Here is a 23,131-nt window from a genome sequence, read left to right on the forward strand (position 1 = left end):
CACCCTACCCGGACATGGTTTCCTAGGCGGCCTGACTCTGATCCCGCGCGTTGCTGGGCCAACCCCGCCGATTGTTGATCTGAACCGTGGGTGGTAGTAGATCGGGATAGCCTCATCCGCCTTCATCCACTTTGGGGCCTTTTCCTAGATCCGCTCTCCTCCCCCCCTCTTTTCTCATCTGCTCTAAATATTGACCCAGTCTTCCTCAATCTCAGCCGCTCTTCCTCTCCCAGGTCACCACATATAGTTGGGGGTAACCGTCCAACTTCCGTCGACTGCGTCAATACACTCTCCTCGTCGCAACCCGTCGATTCACAGTTGAGATCTAACGCTTGGGATCTAGTCTTTTAACTCTACTTCCCTTGCGCCTGACTCGCTCCTTCCTCTAACCTCCTCTTTTTTTCACTTCCGGTTTGTGCTCTTGTTGAGGAGGACACAGACTGACACGGTTACAGGCGGTCCCATACCATCTTGGCCAAGCCAAACGGCTAGCGCTGCGCGAGGTTCGTACATCACAGTGACTTGCATTTGCAATTGGCCTTGCAGAGAGCTTACAGGGTTACTGCATAGATCCAGACGAGAGATCCGACCAATATCATCCGGTTCGAGTTGGCGACGAGTGATCGCGAGATCCTGCCCACCATGTTAACCCAGCCACGCGGCAATCTCCACGAGCGACACCGGCAACACCGACGGCAGATCTCGACTCCCTCTGCTCTTGAGGCCGCGAAAGCACCCAGCCTCCCCGCGCAGGCATTGCAGCGATACCATGCCCACCGGAGAGGCCAGAGCTTCGACCAGAGATCTCTACATAACCGGCGGCCGCAGTCCGTGCAAGATGGTTCCCTTTCAATTACTAACACAACAGTACCGCAACAGCATCAGTCTATGCCCGTGATGTCCGAATGCGCGAGTTTCAGTCAAGAACAAGTCCAGGTCTTCGCAAACCGCAGTGGCTCGACGCACCAACCGAGAATGCCTTACATGGACCCTGCCTATGTCAAGATGGGAGACCAAGGTCTCGAAGATCGCCCGGTGGACAATACCTTCAATGGGCTTCAACAACCACAATTTCAGCAGTCAAAGGCTCCGTGTGGTAGTGCGATGAATGACCAGCAATTTCTGGACCATGGCGCGTGGGACATGTTTCAACAAGATATGATGGCTTCTGGCCTCCCGCAGCAACAGCCCAACGCCATTCCAGCCGATATGAGACGGCTCTCTGTGCAGTCAGATCTCAATCTCGCACAACGACCGCATACGCCCCAACCGACCCCAGCAGGTAAGTTCACCGTCACCGTACGCTATTGACATGAGGGAACCTTCCGCTGATCGCATCCCCAGAGTACCTTCCCATCACACCAGCAACAACACCGTTTAATAAGTCAGTGGATATTGCCCGATACGATGTGCAGCCAACCCCGACCAAGCATCAGAGATTTTCTGTCCCTAGCCCGGCTCAGGCCGCGTACATGCAACGTGCCAGGTCGCTTCAAGGAGTGGCCGGAACATCCTTTTCTCAGCCTAGAATTGATATGCCTTCCCCCCCCAACACAGCGTCGTTTGACGTGGAGAGTTTTGATGCATTTGACTGTCAGCAGGGTTCTAGCTTCGAAGTTCCAATGTCTGATAATTCGTCCCGGAGTCATTATGCCTCGTCATCGGTAGCCTCGTCGTTTATGTCGTCCCCAGAACTAGTCGCCATGCCCTTGCCTCCCGACGATGAAAGGCCGCAAAAGGTCCCAATCCTGCCTGCCACGCCCAGCCGTATAACCCCAAAGAAGGCTATGAGCACGTCATCAAGTGCTTCTACCTCCAAGTCCAAGCTTTCCCCCAAGGCGGCCTCGATCGACAATCTCAATCTCGACGACAGGGTCCATGCCTCGATCAAGGAAACTGGTGTCACGATCGATGAGATCGCGGCGTACATCCAAGGCCCCGACCCAGAGGATGGGAAATGGATGTGCCTCCACCCGGGCTGCGAAAGACGGTTTGGACGGAAAGAAAACATCAAGTCCCATGTCCAGACCCATCTGGGTGACCGTCAGTACAAGTGTGACCACTGTAACAAGTGTTTCGTCCGTGGCCATGACCTCAAGCGCCACGCCAAAATCCACACTGGAGACAAGCCTTATGAATGCTTATGCGGCAATGTGTTTGCGAGACACGATGCATTGACCCGGCACCGACAGCGGGGCATGTGCATTGGCGGCTACAAGGGCATTGTCCGCAAAACCACCAAACGCGGCCGTCCCAAGAAGCACAGGCCTGAGCTGGAGGACAGACAAGATAAATCAGCCAAGACGCGTCAGAGGATCGCCGAAAAGATGACCTATGACTCCTCCGCATCTGACGTATCCCGGAGCTCGCCGCCGTCCGATTTCTTCGAGCACATGAGCCTGCACGGTTCCAGCCCATCTCAAGAGATGCCAGTGTTCAGCAACCCCAATTATTCGTTGCCTCCGGATGTCTTCACTTTCACGCCTCCCGCATCCCCCAGGGACAGCATCGGCCACAAATCCTCTCCCAGTCGGATGCAGCGGTCTCTCACTCCCACCACGGAGGACGAGCTCCTTCCCCTGTCGCCATCCAAACATGCCCTGGAGAAGATCACCGAGGAAGGCTTGCCTTTCCTGTCTGACAAGGGAGGGTGCCCATACACCGAGGCGGCGAATTCGACCGTGCAAGCCTTGTCTTCGCCCCACCCGGCTCCTCCTCTGAGTGATTCCAATGGCTCTGATCTTGATATCTTCATCAACCAAGATGCGACGACCTTTGGCAAGACCGAGTTCTCGGATATGACCGACTCTGGCATGGCAACGTTCCCCGATTACGTGAACCCCACCTCGTTTGATAGCGGGCTGGACCTCTTCCCTGGCAAAGGCTTCTCGGCGGCTCCGCCCATGGGCGACGATTTCTTTTCTTTCCAATTCCAGGTCGACGACCAACCATCGGACGTTATGTCCCGGGAATTCTTCATGGACTAAAAATACTTAATTGTCATGACAACGCAAGAATGAACGATGAAACGAAAAATACGAAACCCAGACAAAACACCAAATGTGAAAAAACGAAATGCAACATGAAGAACGAAAGAAAAGACCACACTAAACGACGCAATGACTTGACACGATGACTCCGGTTCAATTGACAACTTCAGAACGACGCGAACTGGACCCCTGCATATGACTCGACTATATGCTTTCAAGACTGTACGACACGAGAACTATGTGATTCTCCACGACCAAAGACAACAAATTTCAACGACTACCTTTACTTTCAATGCTGTGAATGACAATTTATATGACAATTTATTATTTCGGGCGATATCTTTCCTATTGTTTACCTTTCCCAAAGCTGTTTTACCAACCATGTTCCTGTCTTACACTCTTCTACTTTAGCGACTCCCTGTACCTACCTTACTGATCGGCATTTTGCAGAGCGGGCGGGGGGAAAGAAAGCATTGTCCCATACATTTCTGTCCAAACCAACGGAGTTTTGCAGGCCATCCTTTCTTTTTTATTGCTTATTGCCCTTTTCCTTTTCTGATCTAATCTGATATGATTGATCTGATCTGATCTGATTGTTATGAGTTTTCTTTGTTCTCTTCATGATGTTCATGCCCTTTTACGTGCTTATTTGTTTGTTCCTGTTTTCGTCCCACTTATTTCCCCCTTTCCCTTTTTGTTTGATTTTTGAAGATTGTACCAAAATCATTTATTGGTCCCTGCATGGCATCTCTCTCCTACCCCGTGGTTTGGTTTGGATGCACTTAATTCCTTGGTTGCCCCGACGGCCTGTACTCTAGCTAGCGATAGAAATCCACTGACTTAAAAAACGATGAAAAAATCTTCTCTTGATGTTTGGTAATGTATGATATGGTATAATATGGAACTGTGATCGGTTTCTATCTAATCTTGTGCTTCTACTATCAAATGCATTGGACGCACTCTCGCTTGAGGAGTTCAACTCTATCAGACTCCATTCTATCATCCTTGATATACTATATACCCTGAAACATGCAGATTGCCCTACCGAGGACTCCACGAGATGCTCAACTGGAGAGAATGGTCCTCCTCAGATGCAAAGATCTCACTCCGCACTGGGCCCTTGGGCGCCTTATCGGCGAAGAAAGTCGAGTTCCCGCGATAGGCGAGCTTCTCACCGTCGGCGCTGAATTCGCTAGGTGTGGAGATGTGGCTTCCGCATGTGAAGGTGTCTTCTTCAAAGGCGCAGTCGCCTTTGCTGGAGTGTAGGGTAAATGCGTCTTCTGTGTGGTCGGTGAGTTAGTCCGTTCTAAGTTGGGAAAATAGATGTTCACCCGAATCTCAATTCGGGTGTGATGAGGAAGGGAGTGGGAATGGTATGACGAACCTGATGATTTTCTGGTTCGGAATGTGGCGCACGTTCCTGACGTGTACCATGCTCCCGGGCTGATTAGACAGCCGCGGCGTTGGCCGAGGGTTGAGACGGCGAGGTACCCTTTTCCGGAGAAGGGAGTCCCCGTTGGGGCCGGCTTTGTTGGGTTTCCTGGTTTGGTGGGCTCGGGGTGCTTTGCGGGTGTTTTGGGCTGGTAGCGGATGCCTGTGCGGGGGCAGTTCGATGTTTGGCCGTCTGTAGGGAGTGATTAGCTGGTGAAGTGGATTGTTTGGGGTGGGTGGAGGAAAGAAAGGGACAAACCTGGCTTGGATGAGACGAACTTTCCCGTCTGTAAGGAACCCGCGACGTTGAAGTAGTACCAGAGTTCGTTGAGGTTGTGGTTCCGGCAGCGCACTGTGACCTCGGCGCCATGCGCCTGTGACAGGGCGTCTTCGATTTCGTCCCGAGTGTATGTTTTCGTGTGCGAGGGGGTGATGCCAGCATCAGCCAGGGTCTGGATGGGCTTGTTGTTAATAGAATTTCCAAAGCATGGCATGCGACGAGACTAATGGTGAGTCAAACCTTATACGAAGGCAAACCGTGGAAGAGTTCTACGGTCTTGTCAAAGTAATCGACCACCTCCTGCTGCGGGAAGTAGTCGGAATAGCAATGGGTCTCGAGAGTGCTGACACAAGTGCCATGTTTGTTCCACTCGTGTTCCCACAAGTTCGGATCGTCGCCTTTGTAGTCTTTCCAAAACTCGCGCATCTCATCGAGTAGGTCACCGCGTCCGGCGTCGACCAATATCAACGAGATATTACTGTATCTTCTTTTGGAGTCGCAAAACTGATCAAAGCCACCGTTGCAGTGGTCCGGCCTAGAAAAAACCAAAGAACAAAGCGTCAGCGATCCTCTGACACCATCATTCCTTGACACGGGTAAAACATGTGATATAGAAGGAGCTTACCAGAGTCCGTGGATCGTCCAGGAATCGTCCGGCCCAACCGCAGGATCGGCATCCCAAAATTGCGTTTGCAGGAACTGGCCCCCGGGATAATTAAAACAGCAGGTGTTTTGGCCTTGGTACTTGGACTGACAGCTCAGCTCTGCATTGGGACATTGCTGATAGGTATTCGGTTCAGCAATCTCCGATCCGGGTGTCGAGCCTGATCCTGGATCAGAGAGGGACGAGATGCCGAGAGAGCCTGTGAACGCCTTCAAAATCCGCTGTGGCCCAGGGATCTGCTGGAGCACAGTGCTCGCAGTGGTGTCACTGCGGCTATTTGGAATCAACATGGCGTATTGACGTCCAAGCCGGTATTGAACAACGGGAAAAAGGTATATTGTGTCTCCGCGGTTTGGGAAGTGATGCTTGAAGAATTGATAGATAAGAGCGAGTATTGTACCGGCAGTGAACAAGCAATGATGGGAGAAGCAGGAACAACCGACAGTTCAGGTACATTGAGTTGCCACATCCCATGACCGGTGACCAGGCGTCACATGGAGGCGTCAGCTGATAAGCTTATCGCCTATCTTATCGCTTATCGGGAATCCTTACCGATCTACGTAATGTGTTGGCACGTCTGAAATGCATTTTTGACATTGTTTTCCATATCATACACAGGTATACTCTCATGAAGTCTCGTCTTTGATGCTTCAATAAATCCCTAGGTGCTGGCAAGGACTGGAAAGAAGTATTGATGGCTCGAATGGCAAACCGTGTTATCTTATCACCATCCCCGGCATTGGGATCAAAGGAACAGACGGTGAGTGACGTGGGCGCAGCAGTCTTCCCCACAATATCCATGCAGCTGATCAAGTCGTGTTCCTACAACCCCCCTGGAGACGGATAATCATTGCCTTTGCCGACCGATCCATCCAGGACATCCAGGTCGAGATGCACCAGAGCGGGATCATATGACGTCTTCGCCAGGTCCGTCGCGAGCTCTCCAACACAATCCACCTTTCACGAGGTCTCTCCCCAAATCGACTTCATCCCTGCATCGATAACACGCTGTCGCTGAGTATCTGACTGGTCACGCAGGCCGCAGTAAAGAGATCTATCGTAACTGAACGGCTCGAAACCAGGGACAATCCTCCTCAGGGTCTTCCAGCTTTCGCCGCGGAGCATAAACAGGCCCATGGCATCGGTCTCGTTTCCCTTGACCGTGATCCCTAATCGCTCGAGCTATTGAACAACCCCTAACGGATGCGGTGAGGTCCGTTACCCACGCGATGATCTCATAGACACATGGTAGGGGGAAAAATGATTGTAATGGTGTTGGTTGGCATGGCTGTGTTGGTTGCGTCTTTAACCAATTAGATAGTGCTGTGGCATAGATTTATATTGCCCGTCAAGATTTGAGACAATTCCTCCACTGAGTTTATTCTTGAAACACCTTGCAGAGTGGACGGAATGGAAAGATAGCCGAATGTTATAGTTAGAAGCGTATCCGATTCGTCACACCATAAATATGTTCGAGACTCAAACCGTATTCGTAAGCCAATCGGTCGAACTCCTCAGGAAATTACTGCATTTACTGCCTAGAGACGATATAGAACAAAGACAACTTGATTCTCCGTGTGAATTTATGTTCAATTCTAGATCTGAGTGGAGAACAATAAGTGGGGGTATCCTGAAGCCCAAATCAGCCTATCCAAGGCGATGGGTAATGATGCTATACAACTTTCTCCTGCTCCAGTTTGGCCTGTTCTTCCTTCTCCTGGTTTCTCTCTTTGATCATCCTTAGAATCTCAAAGCCAACCTCAACGGCAATGAGCAGGATGATAATCCATTCAAGGCGGAGCCCATGCGTCTCGCTCAGCCTCTCTCGAAGGACACTCGCGATCTCCTGGGCGTAGTCCATCTTCTCGTTCAAGAGTTTGATGCGAATGCCAACATCCAATGCCCTGCCCACTTGCTCGTAATATCCTTCCAAGCCGAGCTCGTGCCGGCTATCCCAGAAGATGTCCGGCAGGGAGTCGGTGAGCTCCGAATAGAGGTTCAACTGAGCACGCACGCTGAGCAGTTGGCCCGTCTTGCGGAGAATGAAGTCTCTAGTAAAAGGGAGACGGGTCCCTTGTGACAGGAGGGTCGGGATCGCTCTGGTCGACTCGAAATAATCGGAGAGCAGAGATTCCAGCACGGCCAACTTGGTACTCCGCGCTAAGCCAGACGAGAATGCCACCTTCGTCAACACCGTATCTACAGATTGGAGAGTGGTGGGCTGCAGTTCATAGCCATCGAAGGTCGGCTTTGTCCCCAGGAAGATGGTGTCGCCCTTGATGTAGCTGTTTTCCCGTTGTGGGTCCTCGACATATTCAAGATCCTCCGTTTCTAGGTAATCTACGTGAGCCCCCTCGGCAGCCGGGAGAAGGGTCCTCGTCGCCAAGAATGACGTGAATCCTTCAGGGAGCGACCAGGCAACAACCGTGCCGGACGGGAACACGAATATATCGCCAACTTCATCGGAACACAGATCTGTCGTCGCGGGGTTACTCACGCGGCGAATCGAGTCCGAAGGCACTTGAACATGAACCACCTGTGGATATAGGCCAGTCCCGAGTGGATCTGGTTCGAAGCCTTTGTGCTGGAGGATGTCGCGGACTTTGCGAATGTTGAATTGTTCGGCAACGGCGTACGCTGTTATTGACTTGTAGTAAGAATTAGTAGGTGGTGTGGGGTACTAAGCTCAGGTAATGAAACCTTAGTTTGAAATACGCCTCGCTCTCTGAGCTGGGCCTTGGACAATATCCCGTCTTTCGACCTTTGTGCCTCCACTGCTACTCTCCGTAGTGATGTCGATGCGGCTGGAGATCTACCCGTTCTCCTTCGTTGTTTCAGAGATTCCGCACTCTCGTCAGACACATCAACATTCTTGGGCTGTTTCTGACTGAGATTCGCGTTGGATGAGAAAAAATCTTTGCGTCGAGGAAGGTTTAGTGGCGAAGAAGCATGGAGATATTGGTTTCGGGGTTGCTTTAGGAGCTTGGTGGTCGTAGGCCGTTTACAGGCCGTGCAGATGTACGGTCTTGCGAACATTTTGCTATACAAATGCCAATCGAAGGGGGAAACAACAGACGATCAAGGGGAATGTGCTGTTCCCATGCCAGTCGACCGGCAGGTATTTTATTGAAGAATATGCGGTATTTTGTCGGAGCCCAGATCGAAATGCCCGACAATCCGCGGAAGCCGCAAAAAAGCGCTTAGTCACGGGGAGTTACTTGATCGGGTAAGTTACCCCAGCTGGTCCATGAGCTGCCAGGCCGATGACATCTTCCCTTTCACCCCCTCACGGCGATTTCCAGATCGATTCCACTCCACGGAATAGGCTCTCTGACTATGGATGCGCCTGGCGCAGCAGAGGCCCTGGGAAGTCCTCGACAGGACAGTCCGGTTCGGGAACCCTCTGTTGGGCGAAGCTCCTCGAGTGAAATCAGCCCTCGGCGCGACCGATCTGATCGACCAACGCACAGCCAGCGCGAGGACGAACAACATAGCGATGATGGAGCCGAGACGACAAGTGAAGAAGATGAAGAGGAGGATGAGGAGGACGATGAAGAGCCACTTCTGAAATATGCGTATTTGACGAAACATTTGGGAGCGGTGTACCGCAATGGGGATGCCACGAGCTCCTTCATTGCGGCGGCAGATAAGATGGTATGGTGTTGTCCGAATTCCAGACATTGTCAGAGCTGATGATTTATCTAGATTATTGGAACGCATAATGGGAACATTGTGAGCTATTTGGATCTCGGATGGAAGTTGCTGGTTGCTGACCCCTCTAGCACGTACTATCGCTGTCTCTATTCAAGCCTCTTCGAGTTTACCATGCACACACGGCGAGCATCACGTCTGTCTCGGTCTCTCCGTTCCCTCCTCCTGTACCTACTTCCAAAGCGGACACTGTACAAAACATCCCCGAGCAGCAGGGGTATCCTGCTCGACCTGGATCGGCCGCCTCGAGTCTCCGTGGTCTGTCACGCCCAGGTCACCACGCAGCTATACCAGCGACACCATCGAATTCGATTTACATAGCGACGTCTTCGATTGACGGCAATGTCTGCGTATCGTCGCTTGTTGACCCTAAAGATGTCATTTTGCGCAATTTTGGCCGACCTGTCCAAGGAGTCGCACTGTCGCCGGAGTACAAGAGTGATAGGGTATTTTTGTCCGGAGGGCGAGCAGGAGACTTGATACTCACCACGGGAGGTCGAGTGGGCGCGAGTACAAATTCTACCACAATGGGTGGGGCAGCGGCAGCAGCTTCGAGTTGGCTGGGTTCTATAGGGCTAGGAGCCAACACAGGGAAAGACACCGTATTGCACAGCGGAGAAGGCGCTATCAGCACCATCAAGTGGTCATTGTCAGGCAAATATGTTGTTTGGGTCAACGAAGAGGGGATTAAAATTATGCGGTCGCACCTACATCTGGACTCGTCCGATCACGAGTTGGCTTGGAAGCGCATTAGCCACATAGACCGTCCGAATCGCCCCGGATGGGAAGAGATGGCTAGCGTTTGGAAGGCCCATGCTGAATGGATCGACGAAAGCTCGCTTTGGGATGAAAGTAGCACCGACGGAGCTTCTGACAATGCCCAACACTCCCCGGCGCAAACGGTCACCACAGAGGAAGTGGTGGAGAAATTAGTTGTTGGATGGGGGGGTACTGTTTGGGTAATCAAGGTTTACCCATATCGGCCGAGCAAAATCAACAGGAACCAAAGGATCGGTTCTGTTGAGGTTTCTACAATGTGAGAGGTCGATGTCAAATTGCTTGCCAACCAGTTGCTGACTATGGTCTAGACTACGCACCGATTGTATTATATCCGGGATCTCTTTATATACGCCCACCCGTCTAGTGGTCCTGTCATACATCGAAGTCGAAGTGGATGCATCAGAAGAGCGGTCCAAACACGGCGTGCTTCGCCCAGGAACACGGCGCCGTCCAAGGGGATTGGAGCCTGAACTCCGCATAATCGACATTGAGACCAAAGAAGAGCTTAGCGCAGATACTCTGTCTATCAGCCGCTTCGAGAGCCTCACTTCGTCTGACTACCACATGTGCGTACTTCCTCCGTGGAAGGCAGACCTCCCTGTATCTCAGCGCGGCGCGCTAGAAGCGTTGGGGACTGGCCTCTGGGACGCGACTCTATACCCCGCACGATTTTTCAGTTCGGGTGCTAGTATACGCAGCTCCACGAGCAGTGGTGACAAAGGCTCCATCAGGGCGCCTAGTGTTCTCTCCTCCCGGCGGCCTTCCACCGACGAATCGCTTTCTAAAGAGGTGCAAGATGTCGTTGGGAGTATTGGACCGAAGATACTCATTCAGAGCCCATACGACTGTGTCGCGGCGCTAAAAAGGGATCTCTCAGATCGACTGGCGTGGCTGGATGCGCACGAGAGATACGAGGAAGCATGGAATCTCCTTGACGAGCACCCCGAGGCCGCGAGTGGCGTTGAAACAGGCGACGTCGTTCCTGGCACGCCTGCGAGATCTCAGAGCAGCCTTGGGGAGTTTTTCGATGATGACCAATCTTCTGTCACGACAACCGGTCGCGCGATATCCTCTGCAGCCGACCAAGAGAAACGTCGCGTTGGCGAGTTGTGGATAGACCAGCTTATCGAGGAAGATCGGTGGGCCGAGGCCGCTAAGATTTGCGTCAAGGTCCTCCAAAACACATCTCGATGGGAACATTGGGTTCGGTTGTTCTTCAAGCACGATAAGATAGATGAGATCTCACTAGTCATCCCTACTGACTTACACCCACCCTTGCCTGCAAGTGTCTACGAAACCGCTTTGGTTCACTATGTCTCTCGAGATCGCGGCCGGTTCTGTGAGCTATTGGACTTGTGGCCATTTGACCTATTCGATGCCAACAGCGTGGCATCTGCTGTCGAGGAGCAGCTCAACTCAGGAACAGTGACACCGGAAACGGACGATTGGCGCACTCTTATGCAATGTCTCGCGAGACTATATCTGGCAGGTGGCCACTACGGCGATGCTCTGCGTTGCTACATTCGCCTTCAGGACGCGGACAGGGCAATGGAGCTAATCAAGCATCACCGGTTACTGGACACACTCACCGACGACATCCCGGCGTTCATTATGATCCGAGTATCCAAGGAGCAGATGAAGAAAGCGCCAATAGCGGAACTTGAAGAAATCACGACTGAGCCTATCCGCCTCCTGGTGAGCGAAGCATACACGGGCATCGTGCGCCCGGAACTAGTAGTCACGCAGTTGAAAGAAGCGAATAGACTGCTATTCCTCTACTTCTACATCCGGGCCCTCTGGCGCGGCGAATCGCTTCCACACGGAGCAGCCAAACCCCGGCGGGGCCATTTTGCCCACGTCCTTGACGCAGCAAGCAAGCTCGCCGCCGATGAGGGCAAAGCCTTAGTCGACCGGTTCGCAGACACGGCCGTCGAGCTATTCGCAGACTACAACCGCCCACTACTAATGGAATTCCTCCAAACAAGCACGTCCTACTCCTTCGACACGGCCGTCTCCATCTGCGAAACCCGGCACTTCACCCCAGAGCTCATCTACCTCCTCTCCAAGACGGGTCAAACAAAGCGGGCCCTGAACCTCATCCTCTCAGACCTCAAAGACGTCTCCCAAGCGATCTCCTTCGCCAAATCCCAAGACGAGCCCGACCTCTGGGAAGACCTCCTTGACTACTCCATGGACAAACCCCGCTTCATCCACGGCCTCCTCGTCGAAGCCGGCACAGCCATCGACCCCATCAAGCTCGTCCGCCGCATCCCCAACGGGCTGGAAATCGAAGGCCTCCGCGAGGGCCTCACCCGCATGATCCGCGAACACGACCTCCAAGCTAGCATCAGCCAAGGCGCTGCAAAGGTCCTCCAGAGCGAAGTCGCCGTCGGCATGGACACCCTCCGCAGCGGCCAACGCCGCGGAATCAAATTCAACGTCTTCGAGGACGAAAAGCTTCCCAAGACCCCGCTCACCGAGCATGACCACACCCAAGATGAAGTCAGAAGCATCGCCGACACGGAAAAGACTTCCGTCCCCCCGGGCACTGCCACCACTACCGCCTCACAGGTCGGGAAATGTGCAGGCTGCCATCTACCCTTCCACACCAACGGTAAGATCTTCCCCCCATTTTTCTCCCTTCCTGATCACCCATATGCACATATCATATACACACATGTAAAATCCAATACTAACACACCGCAGAAAAAGAAATCCTCGTCGGGTTCGCCTGCGGCCACGTCTTCCACCTCTCCCACGTCCACGGAGAACAACCACCCTCCTCACCGGGTAGTTCCTCCTCAGCGCAAACCCCCCGCCCATTCCCACCTGTCCGGACACAGACGCTGGAAGAAGCGTCGCTGTCGACGTCGCGGACGGTCGGTCCCAAGGTGACGACGGCGCGGCTCCTGCGGGACCGAATCGGGGATGGATGTCGGATTTGTGCTGAGGCTAGGGAGATTGAGGCGATGGGGGATTTTGATTTGTGATTGTTTATTGATGTTTGAGGCGTGCTGGTCTGTTTCATTTGATTAATCTTTTCTTTTCTTTTATGCTTCATCCTGCCTGTGACGGCTGGCGCTGTTTTCCTGTTTCGCGATGTCGTCCTACGCGATGTGATTTTTATGCATTAGGAGATACCCATGGTTGCGTAATACAATTTACAGTGCCTGAATATTGGTGCCCTGGAGTATGAGTCATGAATTTGATTATGAAGCTCTCGGAGCCTGAATACTTCCACCAACTCATTAAGTCGAGTGCGGACTAGTCGCATTAACACCGCAACCGCAAGACCAGGACGTATTGTGACAGCCCAACGACTCGAAGCAACTTGGACAAATAGCTCACAGAAATAAATGCAGCACACGAACTATGCATACTGGAGGCCGTCAAGGAATTCTTGTAATGCTAGCTTCCAGATGTGGAGTTCAACATAGAAGCGGACGAGATCTCATAGACAATAATGAAATGACTAGACAAACTGTAGTCCGATGAACAGTGCTGCAATTGCCAGGCAAGTCATGTCGACACGCCCTTGGGCCGTCGCGGCGTTGGGAGCCGGCGCAGGCGCGGAGGTGTGACTGGATCTCGGGGCAGTTGTAGTGGGACCATTGGTCGTTGAGTGTTTGGTAGAGGGCTCCATAGAAGAGGGCTCTGGACTGTGGGTCACGCTGTGTGCCCCTGAGGATACTGGAGGGCTCACAGTCGAGGCGGATGGCGAGGGGAAAGCAGTCGGGGCCACAGCGGACGTCAAAGTGGTACCCTGATTCCCCGAGATCACGGTAGTACCCTGTCCAACCGGAGTGCTGGTAGTACCAGGTGAGACAGAAGTCTCGGGAATTCCAGGGGTCACAGAAGTCCAAGTAGTACCGGGCATCGCCGCAGAGGTCTGGTGGGTGACCGAGCCGCTAGAGAAAGCGGTGGGCACCAGCTCAGACGAGCAAATTGTATCGGTGCTGACGACAGTCACCGTTTCTGGATTGATAAGTCAATATCAGCTCATTTGTCCGAGATAGAGTCTTGTTTATGGCTCACCAGCGCGGGGGAGGATGTGGTCCAGTTTGGAGAGATATCCGTCAATTTCATCGATCTCAATGTTGGAGGCTGGGGGTGGGAGAGATCGGTCAGAAAACATGCATGTATCACGAACCCAAGAGTCCAGGCCTACCTGGTGACCCAAATTCTGACCATTCATCTGCCACATCAACGCCGCCCAGGTCTATGGAATCTGTAAAAGGGACTGGTTAGTGGGGCGAGGGACTGATAGACGGTTATTATGATAGTAGCAGCATCCTCACCCTGAGCACAGGCAATGACCGTGAAGAGCAAAATAGCCAGCAGAAAGAAATACTTCATAGGAGCAATAGATGCCATGATGAACAAGAGTGGTAAGGAAGACAGCAGATGCCAAAGCTACGAGATGGATAGAGGTGGTTGTGTTGAGGACTTGATGAGGTTCGGAGAGAGGGAAGGAAGGGGAAGGAGAGTAGAAGAAAGAAGAAAAGGCAAGAGAAAGTGAAGAGTGAACGTGACTTCCAAGTCACTGTTGTTGTTTGTCTGATTTAGGAAGTCACGGCAACCTGAGGCGCACAAGTGCGACAAGCACGACTTCGGACGGGGTTTTTACTGTCCTGGAAGTATGTAGCACTACAACAATGTATCCTATTGGGGTCTTTGCATATAACCACCAGACTCCGTGTGCCCACTGGGCTTTGGTGAAGGACAGTGGGATATAGGAACAGGCAAAGATGAGGTATACTACTAGCACATGCTCACCAAACAACATACAGTAAGGATAATATCGAAGTAAGAGCTGCATGAACTCAAAAGACAGTCAATATACCATATACCCTACCTTCCACATTGATATAAATACAAATATACATATCCAATCAAGCCATATAACATCATATCAACTCAACTAACTCGCCGGACTCGGCGGCCCCTCCCCATTGAACCACTCACTCTCCTTCTCCCCCAACTCAAACTCCAACTTCCCTCCCTCAGCAAACACGTCCTCCCAAGCCAGCCAACTCTTCTTCCACTCCTTCCCGTTAACTTTCAGCCGCTGCACTTGGATCGCCCCCCCTCCGTTGCCGTCGCCGCCACTAGTCGTCACCTCCAGCTTCCGTCCCCCGCCCAGCTCGATCGTCAGGGCCTCGAACCACGGCGCGTGGATAAGGAACGTAGTCTGCCCGGTGAGCGGGTACAATCCAATCATGTTCCAGAGCAGCCAGGTCTGCATGGCGCCTGCGTCGCTGTTACCGGGGAGGCCGTCGACGGTGTCTTTGTAGGATTGTTTGGCGACGGCTCGGGACTGCTTGGTTGAGATGTGTGGGCTGTCGATGAAGTGGTAGAGATAGGGAGTATTGAACATGCTATCGCCACTGGTTAGAAAGATCAACGAAGGGAAAGGATGGGGAGAACATACGGCTCATTCGTCGCATCAAAAATACTCTTCCCCTCATCATCTTCCTCAAACATAGCATCCAACCGCTTTCTCGCCGTCTCCTCCCCACCCATTAACTCCACCGTGTGCGCCATATCATGCACTGCCCCAAACGAGTAAGCCCACGGGCTCGCCTCATAGAATGCATCGCCCCAATACCCAGACGCCGTCAAATCCCCAGGGTCGAGAAACGTGCCGTTCTCATCCCGAGGCCCCACGAAGCCCTCGAACCCCTTCGACTCAGCCTTCTTATTCCAATGGTTACGCCAGTTTCGCGAGCGCCCCAAGTACTTCTTCGCGTCAGCCGTCTTCTCCAACCCAGCGGCAACCTGGTACAGCGCGAAGTCGTTGCCCGCGTACTCGACGGCGCGGGACACAGCGCGGGAGTACTTCGGCGTGATGTAGCCGAGACGCAGCCAGTCGGGGAGGGCGCTGCGGCCTTCTTTGGTGGAGGAGTCCGGCGCCATGGCGTCGGGTGGATTGGTGTTGGGCGGCGCGACTTCGGCGTCTTTGTGCATGGCGCTGTAGGCGGCTGTCCAGTCGAGGGATGGGTCGCGGACGCCTTTGACGTAGGCGTCGGCGAGGATGTTGTCTGCGTTGGAGCCGCCTTGGGAGCGGCCATTGTAGTTCGAGGATCGCGCGTCGGGCAGGTAGCCGTCGTGCTTGGCGATGTCGATTAGGGAACGGAGGAATTCGGTGTAGGTTTTGGGTTGGAGGATGTGGAAGAGGGGGGTGGAGCAGCGGAAGAGGTCCTGTTGATGTTAGGTTCGTTGTGTAGAATGAGGGGTGCTGACAGGGAGGGGGTATACCCAGAAAGTGAAGATATCTTGGTAGTAGGGCTCGGAGGATGTCCAGCCGGGGTTCTCGCCGGTCTGGTTCGTGGGAATGATGTGCATGAAGTAGAGAGCGGAGTATAGGAGCGAGAGGGATGTCTTGTTGGTATTGGTCGTGGACACCTTGGATAGCACCTTGGAGGTCCATTCCGACTCTGCGTCCCGCACGACTGTCTCGAGGGAAGTACCCTCAGGGATCTCCTTCTTCACGTTCTCGCACGCCTGCTTCGTAGAGATCCAGGAGATGCCCACGCGAGAAGTCACGACGTTCTCCTTGAAGGAAAAGACAGCCCCGACACGGGTATCGCCCGACGACGACGACGCGACTCCGTCGTCCTGCTCGGTACTATCCTCTCCGTCCTTTCCAACATAAGCTTTGCTGCTGCTGGGCTTGGGATCAAAATAGCCACCTAGACGTGTTAGCCAATATAACCACAATCAGAATTGAAACTTAAAAAAAGAAAAGAAAAGACTATACAGAAATGAATCGTCCACTCAGGCGAGCGATTCCACCCATTATCATACACCCCACTCCCCTCATACCTCCCATCCTCAAACACACTAACATTGCCTCCTCGATACGCCTGACCCAGGCCCTGTCCGCGATGCGACGGCAGCACATGCGATACATCCACAAGCACCTTCTTCTGCGCCGCTCCCTCCGGAAAGGTATACCGGTAGATGCCAGCCCTAGCAGCGGCGCTCAACTCGACGAGCACGTCGTCGTCCGTGCGCGCGCTGTAGTAACCCACCGAGGCTTCGTCGGTGCCCTTGCGCCCAACGGTGACGCTGGCCAGAGGATCGTTGAGCTCGTCATCGCCCGCGAGGGGCAGCTGGGCGACCGTCCCGTACTTGGGGGCCCCGCCTGTGCCCTGTTCGTGCATCATGCTAAATCCGGAGAATTCGCCTGTGGCGAGGTAGCCTGAGTAGGCGTCTGTGTTGCCGTCTTGCAGGTCGGGGCCGAGCTTGACCATGCCGAAGGGGCGGGCGGCGCCGGGGAAGTTGTTGCCGCCATTCTCGGTACCTTGGCTGTTATTGGGTCAATTTGGTTGGATTCTTTTCAAGGGGGTGAAGGGGGGAGGTACAAGAGGTTTACGTGGGAGGTGAGATCCTTGGGGTCGGCTTGAAGGGAGGGTTGTATGAATGGGATGAGGAGCAGGAGGTGTTTGGATGTCCTCATTGTGAAGGGCTCCTGGACATCAAGCTGGGTTGTTGTTGTGTTTGAATGATGAGTCTGGGGAACTTGATGATGCTAAATAAACATGAAGCGAATGAAGAGGCCGATCTATGCCCGATGAGGATTGGGGGCGAAGCACTACATCAGATCCATCCATCAGGGAGGAATCTCCGAATCTAATTAGCGTGCTTGGGTAGTTTGAAGGGCCAAGTTTGGGATAAACAGATGGTCCAGTGCACTGCCACGAGGTTCCATTTTTGAGCTGCAATCGCGCCGTCGGATTGGTTCAACATTGATCGATCATCTCATGAAGGACCAGCCAAGTGATCGATCTTTCATGTTCGGGGGCTCGAGCTTACAGTTCGCTGGTCTTACTCGCGAGACGATTCCATAGTTCGATCAGGTCGCATCGAAGGACGTTAGTGCTTATAGAACGTGTCTCCAGTAGCGCAAGTGCTACGTGGAGGAGATAGAACTGGTTATAATAATAGGAGGAATACCACAGAAGGATCCTTGCTGAATACTCCGAGACGAGAGAGAAGGTATCCACGTGGGAATTCAATGTCTAAACTTTAATTACAGGAAGCATCGATCAGAGGCTCATTAATTCTCTGGTAACATACAACACAGAGATCGCTAACGAAACATAACATACACGCTGTCACCATCAAGCATGATCCAACCACGCCCACTCCACCAACACTCTCCCCAGATCCATATCCGCCAGACTGGTAAACACCCCCGGCGAGACATCAAGGTCAGTAGCGGCACATCCGACGCCTATATCCATTAGTACATCACTCGGGACAGGTGGAAGGGAAACAAGAACGGGGGAAAGGGACGAAAACTTACATCGATCGACTACCGTCACATCAACACTGCTCTCTCCCCTCCGCACGCGCAGCTTCTTGCCGCACAACGGATTGGCATTGGGATTGGACCCCGTGGAAGCGGCATCGTAGAGCACATGCGAGACGGCACAGATAGAGTCGGTGGCGGAGCTATCAATGCCACAGGAGCCCAAGGCTGGGTCGTAGTAGGTCAGATCGCCCGTGTAGGGGCCATTGGTGGTTGGGAGCGGAAGGTTGGAATTTCTACTCCCTTTAGTCACTTCCTTTTTACTCCTGGGATCAGAGGGTAGAGGGGATATCAGTACTTCTTTCGGGTCAGGCCCACCGCCAATCCAATGATCAGGGCGATTAAGATGATCGCTGCAACGGTAGCGGCCAGAATGATGCGCTTCCGCCGGGGGAATTGGCGGACATCCCACCAGGGTACCGGGGGTGGTACATTGGCTTCTTTCAATTCTTTAGAGACTGGCAGAGGTTTGCGCGGGGGGACGACCGAGGAAGGGAACCCCTTATCCGTCATGATGAAGAACGTTGACAACAAGAGAAAGAGATTCCCCATCCAAGGATCATCATGATCGGATGGTAGAGCGATGAAAGAATTCGAGAGAGGAAAAAGGAGGCGATTGAGAAGAACTAATTGGTTGGATTGACAACCCTATGGACCATTCGGATTAGCTGCAGCGGTTAGTCTCAAACAGACAACCTCTGCCTTGTATGCAGGTACCACTGTCACCCTTCCATGTTCTAGGTACGGTTCCCTATCCAAGTCGAATATGATATCAGATTATATCAGTGGTCAAAGAATGGATAATGGTGGATCCACGTGCATCCCCAGATCTGGTGGGTCTTGCCAGTTGGCGATGTCGACCCGGATCTGGTCTGGATAATTTCGTCATGTATCACGGTGTATCCTGCTTTTCCGTCGACTATCTAGTAATACCCATACCAACTGGCAAGATGATATATTAATGATACTTCTATAACTATATCAAGATACATTTATTATGATAGTTATCAATCCATTGTAATAACGATAGATAATTGATATGACTCATGATCATAACGTTATGTGAATAATGGCTTGGCATTCGCTCATCTTCCGTCCATCTTCAACTCCGTCAGTTCGTCGTCTTTCCCCCTCATCAGGTTTTTCTTTCTTATACCTATCATCCCCCTCTCGTCGCCTGTCAACCTCAATTACCAATTAGATACATCCTTCGTCCAGGAAGATTGACATTCGATGATTGCCCCGACCGATCGCGTGGGAGCTTCCTCTCTCGTTGCGGGGAACTTGGAACGTCAACCATGACATCCTCATCCACCACCAGTCAATCGGATGAGCCCCAGGAGCTGACAAGAGTCGGTTTCGGGCGGAAAATCAAAGATGCCTGGGCCAGATTGGAGTTGGATAGCCATACGGTCATGCTCATGATCAAAGGCGCCCTCCCCCCCACCATCTGTCTGGCCATGTATGAAGCCGATTCCGCCGCCGCCGAGTTCGGCACGGTCGGCTATCTCATGGCTGTCATCTCCATCCTGGGCTTCGCCATCATGCCTCGGGCCAGATTCATACAGATGATGGTGCTCGACGTCTTGGCCGTCTGTCTCGCCGCCGCCTTCGCCTTGTTGATGATGTACACGTGCGTCAAGGCCCGCCAGCACACTCAGTCGTCCGAGGATGCCCGCGTGTCGGCTGGCACCAAGACAGCCCCCTACAACTCGTCGGCGTCGGTCGTCAGCGGCGTCTGGCTCTTCTTTCAGATCTACCTGGTGCACTCCGTCCGCGCCAAATTCATGCAGTTTCAGTTTCCTGTCATCATCTACTCCATCATCGCCAACGTCTCCTTCACCTACGCCCCCCGCATGGCGACCGTGCCGGCCGCGGTCGCCATGGTCCGGAGGCTGTTGGAGGTCGCCTTGACAGGTCTGGCCGTCTCCACCGGGACGTGCCTGTTCATCATGCCCGTGACCTGCCGCGGCATCGTCTTCAAGCAGATGGCCAGCTACATTGATGGTCTCCGGGGCACCCTACGCGCCCATCGCAGCTACTTCAGCACCATGGAGCATGATGATATGTTTGGACGTGCCGAGACCCACGATTCCACCATTGAGAAGGTCAGCAAGAAGGGCAAGGTCTACAGTCCTGAGGCGCAGGCCATCCATGCTGCCGTGACCAAGCTTACCGAGCTCCATGCCAAGCTGCACCAGGATTTGACCTTTGCCAAGCGGGAGTTTGCTTATGGAAAATTGGGGGCAGACGACTTGCAGACCATTTTCCGCCATTTGCGCTATGTGATGATCCCCGTCGTCGGCCTGAGTTTCGTCGTGGAGATCTTCGAGCGCCTGTCCGACCACAACAAATGGAATCCCCCCTTGGATCGCGCGGGTGCCGATGTCCCCGATGAGGTGCGTGAACGTGTCGTGCGCGAGTGGAATGACATCATGCGCGCGGTCCATGACCCGTTCCGCTCGATGATCCAGTCGATCGATGAGGGCCTGGAACATGTCTTGTATAGCTTGGAGTTGGGCAAGCCGCCCAAGAAGACCGCAGCGGCCAAGAACGGAGCGGCCAAGAACGGGGCGATTAACGGCGACGATGTGGAGGCGTCCTCGGTGCCAATGCCGGGGGATCGGGGCTTTGCGCCCTACCTTGAACGACGATTGCGCGAGTTCAAGGTGGCCAAGCGGTTGGCGCTGCAAACCTGGAGTGCGGAAAAGGGGATCAAGTTGCCGCCCGACTTTTTCGAGCGTCCGTCGTCGGCCCACGAAGACATCGGCGAGATCCCACGGAACGTGTCGCCCGGCGACCCCAGCGTGAGCCGAGACCGCAGTCGGCGCCAGCTCTACCTGTTTCTCTATGTACGTACCCTACTCCCCCTCATGACTTTGTGGTGTGTAAATTGACTGGATAGATGGAACAACTGCTCCAATCAACGGGTCAGGTGGTCCTGGATTTCGTCCGCTTCGCCGACGAGCGCGTGGAGAGTGGAAAGCTCTCCAAGAAACATATCATCATCCCAGGCTCGAAACGGCTGCTTAAATGGGCGCGCAGCATGTTTACGACCGAAGATGCCCACGAAGACGGCAATATGGGTGGCGACCTCAACACGCAGAACCATGTCCTGCAGCTGGGCGAGGCGTATCGGTACCACAAGGACCCCGAGCACCTCCCGCCCGAGACCACGTTTCAGAGGATAGGTGACGGAATCCGCATGATCCCTGCCCTGCTGCGCTCTGACGAATCGTCGTACGGGTTTCGTGTGGCCTGTGCGACTATGACCATTGCCGTGGTCGCGTTCATCAGCGACACGCAGGACTTCTTCGTCCGACAACGCTTTGTGTGGGCCATGATCATGGTCAACCTTAGCATGTCGCCCACGGCCGGGCAGAGCATCTTTGGATTTGTGCTGCGGATTCTGGGAACCGTCCTGGCGATGATTCTGAGCCTGCTGGCGTGGTACATCCCGGGACAGAAGAGCGCCGGGGTCCACGTTTTCCTCTTTGTCTTTCTTGCATGCGTCTTCTACGTTCCTATCAAGATGTTCCGCTTCCGCATTGCGGCCATGATTACGCTGATCTCCACCTCGATGGTGGTCGGGTATGAGCTGCAGGTGAACAAGGTCGGCCAGGAAGTCGCCAAATCCAGCGGCCAATCATACTACCCGACTTATCTGCTCGCCCCGTACCGGCTCGCCACCGTGACGGGCGGAATCGCCGTGGCCTTCTTCTGGACCTTCTTCCCGTATCCCATGTCGGAGCGTTCGATGATGCGGCAAAGCTTGGGCGCGTCGCTGTACATGCTCGCCAACTACTACTCGGTCATCCACGAGACGGTGAAGGTTCGGATGCGCGGCGGGGAAGGCGACTGGACGCTGAAAACCTCGGCGGGACGACGGCTGCTCAAGGCCCGCAACAAGGTGTTCTCCAAGCTGACGCTGATGTTAAATGGGCTCCGCACGTATTCGGAGTTCCAGCGGTGGGAGGTTCCGGTGGGTGGTCGGTTTCCAACGAAGAAATACGATTCCATCATCTCATGTGTGGAGAAGTACGTCTGCACCGTTCCATGGTCGTTCCTTTTTTTTTTTTTTTTTTTTTTTCTATCCGTTTTCTCAACTAACTGATCTCTAGTATCGTCAGCTACCTGAGTCTTTTAGGCTATGCGTCCGACACCCTCCTCGCGATGGGTGACGATGATGAAACCGACTCGGCGTGGCTCAATGATCTTCGGCGGGTGATCATCAACGCACGCATCACCACGCACGAGATCACTTCCTTGCTGTGCTTGTTGTCTGCCAGTATCAGCAACCGGCAGCCGCTGCCGCCGTATCTGAAGACGCCGCGTCCCTACAGCCTCTCAAAGCGGCTGGAAGCGCTCGATGAGGACATCCTGAGTGTGCGGCATATCGCGGAACCGGGATTTGCAACATTTTCTGTCTTGCAGATTTCGACGCGGTGTATTGCGGGGGATGTAGAGCGGTTGATGAAGTAGGTTCTCTTTTTCTTTCTTTTTCTTTTTCCTTCCCCTTCGGTTCCTTTCCTTGTCTTCTCTTTTCTTCTTCTTTTCCTTTTTTTTTTCGGTGGAATGATCATTTTGAGGATAGTACTGACTGAATAGGGACGTTAAATCCCTTGTTGGGGAGCTGGACTTCTCGTTCCATGCGGTCAGCACGGCGCAGAGCCAGAGCACCAAGTCTTCCGTAGATGTGCCACGGTCGTCACGGGCGACGGACCGCGATAAGATGGAATAGAGGCAATATAATTATTCTAATTTTTGTACCTTCCGTCAGACGTGCTACGAGATCTACGGCCAGATATTTAATATTAACTTCGTTGTCAAAAAGGGATGTTAAATATGCCGGCCTGGCCCGCTGCCTCCCCGGAAGGTTTTATGATCGGCCATTTACTACCGGGGCGATGTCGAATTAGACGAGCAAATGAGACATACTACACAGCAGACCCTGATTT

At 53.3% G+C, this 23,131-nt stretch overlaps 11 protein-coding genes across 11 annotated transcripts; 5 read left to right on the top strand and 6 right to left on the bottom strand.

Annotated features, from left to right (window-relative positions):
• Positions 1-463: 463 nt before the first annotated feature.
• ace2 (putative C2H2 transcription factor (Swi5)) lies at positions 464-3,086 on the top strand. The gene is made up of 3 exons (XM_024832851.1): positions 464-503; positions 571-1,282; positions 1,345-3,086. Exons 2-3 carry the CDS (start codon positions 643-645, stop codon positions 2,985-2,987), a joined length of 2,283 nt encoding a protein of 760 aa, XP_024696992.1. The 5' UTR covers positions 464-503; positions 571-642; the 3' UTR covers positions 2,988-3,086.
• P168DRAFT_16074 (uncharacterized protein) lies at positions 3,087-3,506 on the top strand. Its single transcript, XM_024832852.1, has one exon. The coding sequence runs from the start codon at positions 3,186-3,188 to the stop codon at positions 3,399-3,401; it is 216 nt and encodes a 71-aa protein (XP_024696993.1). The 5' UTR covers positions 3,087-3,185; the 3' UTR covers positions 3,402-3,506.
• On the top strand, positions 3,507-3,849 carry P168DRAFT_16075 (uncharacterized protein). The gene has a single exon (XM_024832853.1). It carries the CDS (start codon positions 3,611-3,613, stop codon positions 3,806-3,808), a length of 198 nt encoding a protein of 65 aa, XP_024696994.1. The 5' UTR covers positions 3,507-3,610; the 3' UTR covers positions 3,809-3,849.
• A 2-nt stretch (positions 3,850-3,851) lies between these two features.
• P168DRAFT_286528 (T2 family ribonuclease) lies at positions 3,852-5,802 on the bottom strand. Its single transcript, XM_024836360.1, has 5 exons — positions 5,327-5,802; positions 4,942-5,236; positions 4,681-4,873; positions 4,375-4,614; positions 3,852-4,270 (listed from the first exon to the last, which is right to left on the bottom strand). The coding sequence occupies exons 1-5, from the start codon at positions 5,653-5,655 to the stop codon at positions 4,032-4,034; spliced, it is 1,296 nt and encodes a 431-aa protein (XP_024696995.1). The 5' UTR covers positions 5,656-5,802; the 3' UTR covers positions 3,852-4,031.
• Positions 5,803-5,992: 190 nt separating this feature from the next.
• Positions 5,993-6,805, bottom strand: P168DRAFT_286529 (uncharacterized protein). Its single transcript, XM_024836361.1, has one exon. It carries the CDS (start codon positions 6,500-6,502, stop codon positions 6,326-6,328), a length of 177 nt encoding a protein of 58 aa, XP_024696996.1. The 5' UTR covers positions 6,503-6,805; the 3' UTR covers positions 5,993-6,325.
• A 132-nt stretch (positions 6,806-6,937) lies between these two features.
• On the bottom strand, positions 6,938-8,475 carry P168DRAFT_286531 (RMD1 family protein). Its single transcript, XM_024836362.1, has 2 exons — positions 8,066-8,475; positions 6,938-8,012 (listed from the first exon to the last, which is right to left on the bottom strand). Exons 1-2 carry the CDS (start codon positions 8,399-8,401, stop codon positions 7,038-7,040), a joined length of 1,311 nt encoding a protein of 436 aa, XP_024696997.1. The 5' UTR covers positions 8,402-8,475; the 3' UTR covers positions 6,938-7,037.
• A 179-nt stretch (positions 8,476-8,654) lies between these two features.
• Positions 8,655-13,031, top strand: P168DRAFT_286532 (CLH domain-containing protein). Its single transcript, XM_024836363.1, has 5 exons — positions 8,655-9,019; positions 9,071-9,097; positions 9,148-10,112; positions 10,165-12,470; positions 12,563-13,031. Exons 1-5 carry the CDS (start codon positions 8,702-8,704, stop codon positions 12,844-12,846), a joined length of 3,900 nt encoding a protein of 1,299 aa, XP_024696998.1. The 5' UTR covers positions 8,655-8,701; the 3' UTR covers positions 12,847-13,031.
• A 10-nt stretch (positions 13,032-13,041) lies between these two features.
• P168DRAFT_301113 (uncharacterized protein) lies at positions 13,042-14,332 on the bottom strand. The gene is made up of 4 exons (XM_024838490.1): positions 14,155-14,332; positions 14,025-14,084; positions 13,892-13,960; positions 13,042-13,831 (listed from the first exon to the last, which is right to left on the bottom strand). The coding sequence occupies exons 1-4, from the start codon at positions 14,228-14,230 to the stop codon at positions 13,329-13,331; spliced, it is 708 nt and encodes a 235-aa protein (XP_024696999.1). The 5' UTR covers positions 14,231-14,332; the 3' UTR covers positions 13,042-13,328.
• A 445-nt stretch (positions 14,333-14,777) lies between these two features.
• Positions 14,778-17,318, bottom strand: P168DRAFT_229067 (alpha-1,2-mannosidase family protein; the record flags this gene model as incomplete). The annotated part of the gene is made up of 5 exons (XM_024833167.1): positions 14,778-15,234; positions 15,288-16,057; positions 16,115-16,548; positions 16,617-17,167; positions 17,224-17,318. The coding sequence occupies 5 exons, from the start codon at positions 17,316-17,318 to the stop codon at positions 14,778-14,780; spliced, it is 2,307 nt and encodes a 768-aa protein (XP_024697000.1).
• Positions 17,319-17,982: 664 nt separating this feature from the next.
• Positions 17,983-18,686, bottom strand: P168DRAFT_314503 (RlpA-like double-psi beta-barrel domain-containing protein; the record flags this gene model as incomplete). The annotated part of the gene is made up of 3 exons (XM_024839783.1): positions 17,983-18,095; positions 18,168-18,409; positions 18,472-18,686. The coding sequence occupies 3 exons, from the start codon at positions 18,684-18,686 to the stop codon at positions 17,983-17,985; spliced, it is 570 nt and encodes a 189-aa protein (XP_024697001.1).
• A 785-nt stretch (positions 18,687-19,471) lies between these two features.
• Positions 19,472-22,914, top strand: P168DRAFT_229520 (uncharacterized protein; the record flags this gene model as incomplete). The annotated part of the gene is made up of 4 exons (XM_024833190.1): positions 19,472-21,025; positions 21,079-22,211; positions 22,295-22,651; positions 22,782-22,914. The coding sequence occupies 4 exons, from the start codon at positions 19,472-19,474 to the stop codon at positions 22,912-22,914; spliced, it is 3,177 nt and encodes a 1,058-aa protein (XP_024697002.1).
• Between the last annotated feature and the right edge of the window lie 217 nt (positions 22,915-23,131).

Source organism: Aspergillus campestris (genome assembly GCF_002847485.1).
Source record: "Aspergillus campestris IBT 28561 chromosome Unknown P168scaffold_1, whole genome shotgun sequence".
Classification (NCBI taxonomy): domain Eukaryota; kingdom Fungi; phylum Ascomycota; class Eurotiomycetes; order Eurotiales; family Aspergillaceae; genus Aspergillus; species Aspergillus campestris.

Excerpts from the sequence above, each read along its gene's own strand:
- P168DRAFT_286532 (XM_024836363.1), top strand. The coding sequence starts at position 8,702 with ATGGATGCGCCTGGCGCAGCAGAGGCCCTGGGAAGTCCTCGACAGGAC. Across the intron at positions 9,020-9,070 it reads TTGCGGCGGCAGATAAGATG|ATTATTGGAACGCATAATGG; the intron begins GTATGGTGTTGT and ends TGATTTATCTAG. Across the intron at positions 9,098-9,147 it reads GAACGCATAATGGGAACATT|CACGTACTATCGCTGTCTCT; the intron begins GTGAGCTATTTG and ends TGACCCCTCTAG.
- P168DRAFT_286528 (XM_024836360.1), bottom strand. The coding sequence starts at position 5,655 with ATGTTGATTCCAAATAGCCGCAGTGACACCACTGCGAGCACTGTGCTC. Across the intron at positions 4,874-4,941 it reads ACGGTTTGCCTTCGTATAAG|ACCCTGGCTGATGCTGGCAT; the intron begins GTTTGACTCACC and ends AAGCCCATCCAG. Across the intron at positions 4,271-4,374 it reads CCGAACCAGAAAATCATCAG|AAGACGCATTTACCCTACAC; the intron begins GTTCGTCATACC and ends CCGACCACACAG.
- ace2 (XM_024832851.1), top strand. The coding sequence starts at position 643 with ATGTTAACCCAGCCACGCGGCAATCTCCACGAGCGACACCGGCAACAC. Across the intron at positions 1,283-1,344 it reads GCCCCAACCGACCCCAGCAG|AGTACCTTCCCATCACACCA; the intron begins GTAAGTTCACCG and ends TCGCATCCCCAG.
- P168DRAFT_16074 (XM_024832852.1), top strand. The coding sequence starts at position 3,186 with ATGACTCGACTATATGCTTTCAAGACTGTACGACACGAGAACTATGTG.
- P168DRAFT_286531 (XM_024836362.1), bottom strand. The coding sequence starts at position 8,401 with ATGTTCGCAAGACCGTACATCTGCACGGCCTGTAAACGGCCTACGACC. Across the intron at positions 8,013-8,065 it reads GAGGCGTATTTCAAACTAAG|TCAATAACAGCGTACGCCGT; the intron begins GTTTCATTACCT and ends TCTTACTACAAG.
- P168DRAFT_301113 (XM_024838490.1), bottom strand. The coding sequence starts at position 14,230 with ATGGCATCTATTGCTCCTATGAAGTATTTCTTTCTGCTGGCTATTTTG. Across the intron at positions 14,085-14,154 it reads GGTCATTGCCTGTGCTCAGG|ATTCCATAGACCTGGGCGGC; the intron begins GTGAGGATGCTG and ends TCCCTTTTACAG. Across the intron at positions 13,961-14,024 it reads GTCAGAATTTGGGTCACCAG|CCTCCAACATTGAGATCGAT; the intron begins GTAGGCCTGGAC and ends TCCCACCCCCAG.
- P168DRAFT_16075 (XM_024832853.1), top strand. The coding sequence starts at position 3,611 with ATGATGTTCATGCCCTTTTACGTGCTTATTTGTTTGTTCCTGTTTTCG.
- P168DRAFT_286529 (XM_024836361.1), bottom strand. The coding sequence starts at position 6,502 with ATGGGCCTGTTTATGCTCCGCGGCGAAAGCTGGAAGACCCTGAGGAGG.